This window comes from Garra rufa, chromosome 14, assembly GCF_049309525.1.
Source record: "Garra rufa chromosome 14, GarRuf1.0, whole genome shotgun sequence".
In the NCBI taxonomy this organism is placed as follows: domain Eukaryota; kingdom Metazoa; phylum Chordata; class Actinopteri; order Cypriniformes; family Cyprinidae; genus Garra; species Garra rufa.
The window spans coordinates 25,796,720-25,806,556 of record NC_133374.1 but is presented as its reverse complement, the minus strand read 5'-3'; the positions used below and the strand labels follow the sequence as shown (position 1 = coordinate 25,806,556).

The window sequence follows — 9,837 nt, the reverse complement described above, 5'->3', positions numbered from 1 at the left end:
GCAATAACATAAAATAATTGTTCGGTCATAACAGAATTTATTTTGGTGCATCCCTACTTATTTTCTATAATAGATGACTGTCTGTGAATAAAATACAGCTGTTGAGGCCAAAAATGATTCATGCAATTATTGATGTCGCCATGAATTTCATTGCATGGTTAATGATCTTTAAAACAACAGTCAGTTATGCAACGATAGTATTTATATTCTCAGTTTCTGGATAAATAAGTGTTACGTGTTTTTCATAATCACTTTAACATTTAGAATTTGTTTCTTCTTATTAAATGCTGCAGTGCATGTTTCCTCCTTGACCAACTCAGGAAACTGAAGGTGAAGATAATAAAGGTCTTCTACTTCCAGGAGAATATCATCCTAAATAATAAAAACCCTTTATTGAGAGCACAGCACAAACAAAAACCATTTACTGTAGTTCCAACAAGATAACAGAGAAAAAAAAAAAAAAAAAAAAACAGATAACGAAAAAAATAAAATGGTTTTGTAATTAAAACACAGTTGACACACTGGGAACACTGACCTGAGAGATGCTGAGCTGGCACTGTGACACAGATCTCACCCCAGGAAGCTCAACTCTCAGCTGCAGAATCCGAGAGGAGCTGCTGTCATCGGGACAGACTGTGAGATGATGCTTGGGCTGTTGTGTCTGAGATTGGTCTGCTTCTGAGCTGGAAATCACCTCAATGAGACCTGGTCGGGCTGGTTTATTCTCCTGCTCCATGCTTAGTTGGATGGTTGAGTCCTCATTATTTTCAGCCAGCCGCAGTGAGGAGATCTGCTGCAGGAGTGATGGGGCTACACAAAGAGGTACAATCACACAACATTGCACTATGATGCTAATAATCGCTTCATTTGCATTCCAGAAGGTTCATTATGAGGGTCTTTACATTTAGCTAATCTCTGTAGTTCTGTAGTTTCAAAAGTATGTGCATCTTACCTGGTTCAGATTGTGGGTTTTTGGCAGAAGATTTGCACATCTGTGGTGACATGAGACGCTGCTTCATATCCTCAATTCTGCCTTTGATTTTGTCCTTGGTGAGTTTGTAGTGCTGGGACAGACTGAGATTGTACTGCTGCTGGATGAAGTTCAGAGCAAGTAGATGAAGCTTCTCTTTCTCATGTTTGTCTTTCTCTGTTGTCTGCAGAACCTCAGGGTTGAAGGCTACATCAACAACACTGTATTGCTCTGTAAAACAAGCAGGAGATCAGGTTTTCTCAAGATAAGATGTTTAAGAATCAAGTCTAAGAAGATAGGAAGTTAATCAAGGAGAAAATCAAGTAGGTTAGTTGGTGAGTTATTTGCACTGGAATAGAAGACCATGAACCAATGCAAAATGAAACAAATGCCACCTGAAAAGTGAGTGTTTTAGTTCCAAAAAAAAATGTTTTGAAAGCACTGAGAAGTCGCAAAGAATGTTTTTTTTTTTTTTTTTTTGAGAAACACGTTCCAGGAGTTTTCTCCATATAGTGGACTTCAATGGTGGCCAATGGGTTGAATGTCCAAACTGAAGATTCAGTGCAGCTTCAAAGGGCTCTATACCATCCCAGCCAAGGAATATGTGCGTCTTCATGCATTTGTGTAATCACACTGGAAAACTTAAAACTTAAGTCTGTGTAATTTGGTTAAAAAAGGTAGGTTAGGATGAAAAACTCCATCTAATTTTTTCCTCCACCTTCAAAATCATCTGGCATTGTTGTTTTACCTTTTTAGTAAAAAGTGTTTACTTTGTAAACATTGAGTCAGTAGTTCCACCTATGTCACACGTGCCTGATTGTGTAACGCCTGAGGTCGAGCTAGTGCAAGACAAGCATTTGTAGTTAAAAAGTATTTAAATTTGTATTTTTCTTAGAAAATGACAGATCGTTTTGATAAGACTATCTTCCTTGGCTAGGATTGTGTAGAGCCATTTGAAGCTGCTTTGAAACTGCAATTTGGACCTTAAACCCACTGGCCACCATTGAAGTCTACTATATGGAGAAAAATCCTGGAATGTTTTCCTCAAAAACCTTAATTTCTTTTTCGACTGAAGAAAGAAACACATGAATATCTTAGATGACATGAAGGTGAGTAAGAAGAATCAGAGTTTTTGTACCTTTCTCCTCAGTCACAGTCTCCATTCGTCCTCCACAAACAGGAACAGGATCACTGTAAGAAGTGGGCGCTGGTACACGTTTCCAGCCGCACATGTTAATGTACAATATTCCTTCCTTTGGTCCCTGAAAAAGTAATCAGAGAGAAAGTCTTTTTAAAATTTCTATGATTTCAAACTACATGCAAGCCATTTTCTGATTATCAGATGCTAATACCATGGTACTAAATGATTTCGACATTCATGAGGTTTATTATGGAACTTAAATGCACCTCCTTCAAAGTATTTCATACAGTTATCTTAAGGAACATGATATTAATATGGTGCCATGTCAAAAAAGCCAAGGAGGCTAAATACATGTTTACGCAATCAAATCAAATAATAGGGCCTCGAAGCTGTTCTCAAACAGCTGTATTGATCTTTATGTTTGTTTGGCTCAATAAAATGAGTCATAACAGAGGTTAAAGGTGTACTTTACCAGTAGAGCAGTGCGGATACATGAGTGCGGCTGCGGCGGTGAGTGAAACTCTGCTCCTTCCCGTAACTGGCGTTCAATGAAGGTCTTGTACTCCTCCGGATTATTCTGAGACATGTCATCTAACATCGACCAAAACTGATTCACCTGCTGCAGAGCTGCCTTGTTATCATAACCAGGGATTTCCATGCTCAGAATGTACCGAACTACTGCAACAACTAAACGAAATGCTAGTTAAATAAGTTATCCTTCCCAGAGTACTTCACGTTGTCTGAAGGCTAAAACTAATAAGAAAACTGTTTATAACAATATTAAGTAACAAATGCGTGGTATATTAGTGCAAAAAATCAGTTTTTGTAAAAATCTGAGTTTGTAAAGGAACTAGATAAATGATCACTGAGTAACATGGCAAGCTTTTCCTCCTTCCTAAATTCAAAGGTTACCATAGAAACTAATCTAACACAAGCACTGTTCGTGGACTTTCGATAGATGGCGTTGTTTACTCAAAATAACTGTTTCCATTCAGTGTTGCAAGGGATCCTCCGAATTAAATAACGTTTTCTTACTGAAGACGTTTATAAACTCTAAAGACGTACAGTTGGTTGGTGATTCGTCTAATGATTCCTAGCTACAAATTAATAAAAAGTGATTAAAATCGCATCGCGTAATCACAAGCGACTATGATTAGACCAGTCTTACCAGCGCTGAGAAAAGTAACAGATTAAACGTGATTGCAGCAGACGCTGCCGTTCCAGATGGTGAAATGTGGTCTTGACTCCTGGACCACAAAACCATTTTTGTTTGTTAGGGAAGGACAATATTTGGCCGAGATACAACTATTTGAAAATATGGAATCTGAGGGTCGAGAGAGAGAGAGAGAGAGAGAGAGAGAATCGCCTTTAAACTTGTCCAAATTAAGTTTTTAGCAATTCATATTACTAATCAAAAATTAAGTTTTAACATATTTATGGTAGGAAATTTACAAAATATCTAAATGGAACATGATCTTTACTTAATATTGTAATGATTTTTGGCATAAAACAAAAATCAATCATTTTGATGCATGGCTACCATTGTTGGCCATTGCTACAAATATAGCATACCTTTGCTACTTATGACTGTTTTGAATTCCAGGGTTACAAATAGGTATCAAACTTTCTTGATGAAATCGGTGTTAGAACTAAATTAACGTTTCTGAAATACACTTGAATAGGCTTTCCAGACAGTCACAAAAACAAACAACAATATCGAACTGTGCAAAAGTACAATAACAATAAAAACAACACATGATTTAACACAGCTAAAGCTTGTTTTCATTATTAGGATTGAGTGTCAGAGCAAATTTGAATAAAAATAAACATAACAGCTAATTTTCCTCTGTTGTAAATGTTAAACATTTATTTTAAACCCACAATTTTCTTATACAGTACACATGTAATGTACAAACATCAAAACGTAATCATTACGGTTCTGTGTAAATGCTGAGGCTTTATATAATAACATATAATAAATAAAAAAGGCCACAATTTAAAAAAAAATGGATAAAAGGATGTTCTTCTCTTCTACTTTCAAATATGAGTCTTTAGTAGCTCTAGGACAGAAAACAAGATGTAAAGCACAGAATGAGAGCACACAGTATATCAATTAACAGCTTAAGTTTATATTTCAAGGGTTATGGTCTGTCTCTTCATTTACTTACCTCTATAATCTCATATATCCACCCTAAAAACTCAGCCACTTTGGTATAAACTCCTGGATGGTTTGGTTCAGCACAGCCTGTTCCCCAGCTAACAACACCAACAAGCCTCCAGACGCTTTCATCCTGGCAAACCAAAGGACCCCCACTGTCCCCCTAAGAAAATGTAGAGTCATCACTACATCTTCTCACAAATGTATTATATGAATCTCATATATTTTTGAAAAACATTTTGAGTAGCATGGAGCTCACTTGACATGCATCTACTTTTCCTTCCGTATATCCTGCACAGAGCATTCGAGGGGTGATCTCTCCATTGTACATGCAAGAACTATTGCATTTCTTCGTGCTTATTAAAGGTACAGGTGCCTCTTTGAGAACCTCTGGTATATGAACTTAAAAAAAGAAATGGATAATTTACATTTACATAAAGTACAATGTCTTATAACAGCTTTTAATATTCTTAAATCATAAAATAACTGTAACATACATGCATTTAAACATGTATTTATGGAAAATCAGTACCATCATCTGGCTGTGTATATCCCCAACCAGAGATCCAGCATTGGGTTCCTCCTGGTAGATCATGGTCATACTGAGGTAGACACACAGGTCTGATGGTTTCTGGATGAGCAAAGAATCATTAAAGCTTAAAGAACTAGATATTTGCAAGTCAAGGCATGCCATGACACATTTACTGAATATTAGTCACCTGAGAAATTCAAAGAAGCTCTTAATTTCACCAAAGCAATATCATTGTCGTGAGTCCTGTGGTTGTAATTCTTGTTGTAGATGATCCTCTCCACAGCTAAGCCTTGGTATTGAGCCAGTTTAGCTGAGTTGCTGGTTACAATACCAGCGTATACCACCCAACTGGACACTTGAGGTAGCCTGTAGCTTCAATATAGAGAAAATCAAATGATATACACACTTATAATACATTTGTTTACAAAGCCCAGTGTGTAACTGTTGGAAACTCTAGTGGCATTATGTATTATGTTGCAGTGCCTGTCATCTATTCAATGCTGAACCCTTTGTTTTCATCACCCCACATTCCAACACTATTGTTAACAACTACACAGTTGCAGTGGGTCTAACAAAAACATGACCTTTTAGGGTTAAAGAAATAGTTCACCCAAAAATATAAACATTTGTTGAAAATATACTCACCCTCAGGCCATCCACAATGTAGATGTAGCTTATTCTTAAGTGGAACCATTTTGGGGAAATTTAGCATTAGCTTCCTCACCAATGGATCCAAACAGCAGATAAAAACATCACAATAATCCACAAGTAATCCACACAACTCCATTCCATCCATTAATGCCTTGTAAAGTGAAAAGCATGATTTTTAGCTCCTTGAATGCAAATTTTACCAGGGAAACCCTGCCAAAAACCATGTATTTTACCCCCTGGAGCACAACTTTTACTCAGGGACCCCCTCTAATACACAATTGGGCTAATTTTGAGTAGCAATTAGGCGGTTTTGTTGTGAAAACCTGGCAACCCTGCTATTTTGATTCCTAGCCTCAGAGGAAACAAGAGAGCAGTGGATTTATTGATTTATTTACTGTATATTACACTGCTGCCACAAAGATCAAATTTAATAAACATGCAAATTATTTCCCAGCTGTTTACCTTCACAGACATAACCAACTGTTTTTGTAACTCGTGTGTTTTTAACATAAACTTGTGTATATTTGACAGTTTAAGCACAATAAGACATGAAAGAGAACTTATTTTAGTACTCAAATACCATGTGACATGTGTGCACGCTTTGTATGTGTGTGCTCAGAAAACCATATATGATAACCAAAAAGATGTTTTTGAGAGTATCTGAGACACCAGCTGTAAAGGCACAGCCCTATTCTGGAAAAGGTGGTGGGGAGCAGCAGCATGCACAAAAACAGTGTATTTTCAGCTTTCACTCAAAATAGGCAATTTCAAAATGATATAATAAATGATCTAAGGGGTATTTTCAGCTAAAACTTCATGAACACGTTCTGAGACTTCTGCATCTTGTATAAAGGGGCATAATAATAATAATGGAGCTCTTTACTTCACAAGACATTAATTGATGGATTATTGTGATGTTTTTTATCAGCTGTTTGGATTATCATTGTGATGGCACCCATTCACTGAAAATTCATTGGTGAGCAAGTGACGTAATGCTAAATTTCTCCGAATCTGTTCTGATAAGGAATTCATTTAGATCTTGGATTACCTAAGGGTGAGTACATTTTCAGCAAATTTTCCACTTTTCCTCTTAGGTTTTTGGCATGTTTTGTGAGATTCATTCAACTAATTAAGTCATAGTTTTTGTAGAAGTAGAATCTTACTTGTGGACACAGTGAGCAGCTGTAACTATCCATTGGTTGGTGATGATGGATCCTCCACAGATGTGGCGGTTACTGTAATAAAGACTCACTTGCCAGGGCCATCTGCCAAGAGTGGCTTCCACTCCTCCAACAATCCTAGGTAGCTTTGCTCTGGTCCCGCACTCTACAATAAAGCAAACAACGTGTGTTTAGTCTCAAACAGACAGCGTAAGTGGATAACATGTATTATTTTAGGCTTACGTATTAAGTTCAGACTCACCAAAACATTTCAGTGCTATAACCTTTCCTGTACTACAGCTTACCCTGTGAAATAAAACACGTGAAACATGTAGTTCTGGTAGCTTATGGCAACTAAAATGATTTGTATTTTCTTGAATACCTGAAACGCCATAAACTCTCCAAATTGCTTTGGTGTTCTGAGGTGATTTGGACGAATCCATCTGTGTAGTTCGGCCCAATGTCAGTCAGATTTACGCCTTTGTGCTTTGATAATCTGAAACGAGATATTATTTGAAAAAACGTTCTACTCTCAAAACTTAATTATTAAAATAGTTCATCTAAAAATGACAGTTTCAACATCATTCTCATTCTCATATCCTTCAAAAATGAGTAGTTTCAACTTAAAAAGTGTTTGTGCTGCCTTAAATTTTTAAGTTTACTCAACTCAAATTTCCACTTTTTCATGTAGTACAACTTAACATTTCATGCTGACTAAACTTACATTTTTAAAACACTAACAGCATGAACAATTACCCTCATGCACTACTTTACAACACTTTCACTGTTTTTGTCATCATTTTTGGAGACTGACTGCACTTTTTACTTTAATTTTATGGAAAAAGTGTTATTATTCTTCAAAATATCTCCACAGTAGAAACCATACAGGAGAGTTGGGTGAACTATCCCTTTAATTTTCCTTGAAGTGTCTGTATGCTGCACACGTCAGCGTTTTGAATTAGAAGTGAACGTGACTTCAAAGTACATTTCAACACTGCTGTCACACTATGAATGGTTGACCTATAGAAAACAGCCACAGCTGGTAGTCAAGTGAAAGGTGCTGAGAGCTGCAAGTGTGTGTGTGTGATTCAGCTGTCAGCATGCTCACCTCAGATAGCCTAGCTGTCGACATACAAGCGTTCCCAGAGAAGAGTTCCACCTCTCGTAACATACGGGCAGCCACGTCTGCAGCTTCTCCAGCTGGATCTCCAGAAGAGAGTTCTCAGCACTGATCCTGTAAAACACTGAGCCCCTTTCAGTCAAAATCTCTCCTAAAACAACATGCTGTAGCACAGTGGACTGGACTGTGGTTATTTGATATTTTAACTGAATTTGTTTCGAGGATATATTTCAAATATATTCTGTTGTTAATGTGTTTGTTACAACTTCCGCCGGTCAGTGTTTATGTCACTTTGTTTAATGTCAGTGAGTTTGGATGAATGTCCACTGTGCTGTTTATCTGCTCGGTCTCTGTTGTTTTCACAGATAAAGGGACAAATACCTTTTCTAGAGTCTTTCACAGAGATGTCCTCGGTTACATTACAGAAGGATGTGTCTTTGGTGTCTCCTAGACTCGCAGGGCTATGAGATGAGTTTGGCTTTAAAAGAAGTTTTACTGGACAGAGATAGAGACAGAGAAAAAACAACAACATTTGGGCACTCTAAGTGCAAAAATTTAAAGGGAAACCTGGGTATTAAGACTTGTATGTAATGTAAATAATGCTTCTTACTGAAATGTGTAGTACAAAACCCATGAAAGATTTACGGTATATAAAAATCCACATCGTTATACATACATATTTTAGACTATGGGGCACCTTTATTTTGATTATGTACAACGGCTGTACTCAGTGAGCTACTGGTACTTAGCTACGCTATTTTTACCACAACACAACTCTGAAAATAAAACACTGATACGATGACCACAGCTGAAAGAGCTTACAGGTAGCAATGGATGTAAGTGTAGGCTTAAACCAGAGTTTTTTCCCTCAAAGAGTTTCAACGCACCCAGATATCGAGTCAAATCCACACTAAGAAACTCCTAAAGCGGCTGCGGCGTTCTGACAAGAGTCGGCATGTTTACATCGTTTGTAAGCTCTTTCAGTAGCTGTAGTCTAAAAGCCTCAAAGGCATCAGGGCTAAAATGGAGAGAACACAGATGCAGGTCTTTAGGAAGTTTTATTTGCCCACAGGCATCTTCCCATTCTTTTCGCTTCTCTTGTTTCCCTTTGACTACAAAATTACAACCAAAAGCCACAAAAGTGGCATTCTATCTGTATTTTTTTTAAAGTGGCGTAAATCGAATTGTGTTGCAGTAAAATTAGCAACAGATAACAACAATAAAAGAAGCAATGCAGGCTTTAACTGCTTTCCTTGTTATAAGAAAGGGATTCAAGAATGGGAAGATGAACTTTGAGGCTTTTAGTAGACCACAGCTACTGAAAGAATTTATAAATGATGTAAACATGCCGACTCTTGTCATAAGGCCTCATACAAGTCAACACCCAGGTTGCTTATTAACCAAAGCTTTTCAATGATTTAACTTATTACCTATGAACCAAACTCCAATGACAACACCTCCCAGCAGACACAGTACACACAGAGCTGCAAACACTCTCACCAGTTTATGGGCCGACACTTTGCTAGGCACTGTATGAAATAATAACAGTTCAACAAACTTCCAAAAAGCATAACAACACTGACTGACAACCATTCAGTTGTTTAGGTAAGACTTATAAAGAAGAAGAATACTGAAATATAATCCACAGTGTGTTTATTTATTTATAATGACTTTTGCAAATGGAACAGATGTCAGGTGTGTGTTAATAACAGACTTGCCTGGATGGAGAAACTGTAGCTCTCTGATCCAGGTGGGATCATTCTGGCCCGTCTCAATCCTGTCCACCTGCAGATGCTCTGGATGGAAAGACTGTCTGACCACCACTGGATTCTCAATCACTGCCACAGCATCCCTACTGAGACTCTGTAATGTAACCACTGATATGATCAATCCCAGTGTCATATCCATGACAAAAAGCATGATAAAAGAGATGGTGTACTGTTCTGATGTCAGTAAATTGACCAATATTGACTTCAGAACTTGTGTTCAAAATAGTGTTCCTGTCAACATTTAGCAAACACAATACAATTAAAATGCAATGCAAATTATGGACAGGCAATTTGTGTCAAATTGTAGGAGGTTGTAGGTTGAAATTATCCTGCCAT

General features: G+C 37.4%; 2 protein-coding genes across 2 annotated transcripts; both read right to left on the bottom strand.

Moving 5' to 3' along the window:
• Positions 1-231: 231 nt before the first annotated feature.
• Positions 232-3,087, bottom strand: pih1d2 (PIH1 domain containing 2). The gene is made up of 5 exons (XM_073817349.1): positions 2,584-3,087; positions 2,109-2,232; positions 953-1,201; positions 536-810; positions 232-372 (listed from the first exon to the last, which is right to left on the bottom strand). The coding sequence occupies exons 1-5, from the start codon at positions 2,767-2,769 to the stop codon at positions 232-234; spliced, it is 975 nt and encodes a 324-aa protein (XP_073673450.1). The 5' UTR covers positions 2,770-3,087.
• An 809-nt stretch (positions 3,088-3,896) lies between these two features.
• Positions 3,897-9,410, bottom strand: tmprss5 (transmembrane serine protease 5). The gene is made up of 11 exons (XM_073818224.1): positions 9,163-9,410; positions 8,114-8,227; positions 7,721-7,856; positions 6,995-7,108; positions 6,875-6,918; positions 6,616-6,778; positions 4,989-5,173; positions 4,802-4,900; positions 4,529-4,671; positions 4,280-4,432; positions 3,897-4,171 (listed from the first exon to the last, which is right to left on the bottom strand). Exons 1-11 carry the CDS (start codon positions 9,323-9,325, stop codon positions 4,163-4,165), a joined length of 1,323 nt encoding a protein of 440 aa, XP_073674325.1. The 5' UTR covers positions 9,326-9,410; the 3' UTR covers positions 3,897-4,162.
• Between the last annotated feature and the right edge of the window lie 427 nt (positions 9,411-9,837).

Bases quoted from the DNA above. Each gene is read 5' to 3' on its own strand.
- pih1d2 (XM_073817349.1), bottom strand. From the start codon at position 2,769: ATGGAAATCCCTGGTTATGATAACAAGGCAGCTCTGCAGCAGGTGAAT. The intron at 1,202-2,108 runs GTACAAAAACTC...CTTGTTTTACAG, and splicing joins GACTGTGACTGAGGAGAAAG to AGCAATACAGTGTTGTTGAT. The intron at 811-952 runs GTAAGATGCACA...CTCTTTGTGTAG, and splicing joins AAACCCACAATCTGAACCAG to CCCCATCACTCCTGCAGCAG.
- tmprss5 (XM_073818224.1), bottom strand. From the start codon at position 9,325: ATGGTTGTCAGTCAGTGTTGTTATGCTTTTTGGAAGTTTGTTGAACTG. The intron at 6,779-6,874 runs GTGAGTCTGAAC...GCTTTATTGTAG, and splicing joins TATAGCACTGAAATGTTTTG to AGTGCGGGACCAGAGCAAAG. The intron at 4,672-4,801 runs GTACTGATTTTC...TCTTTTTTTAAG, and splicing joins ATATACACAGCCAGATGATG to TTCATATACCAGAGGTTCTC.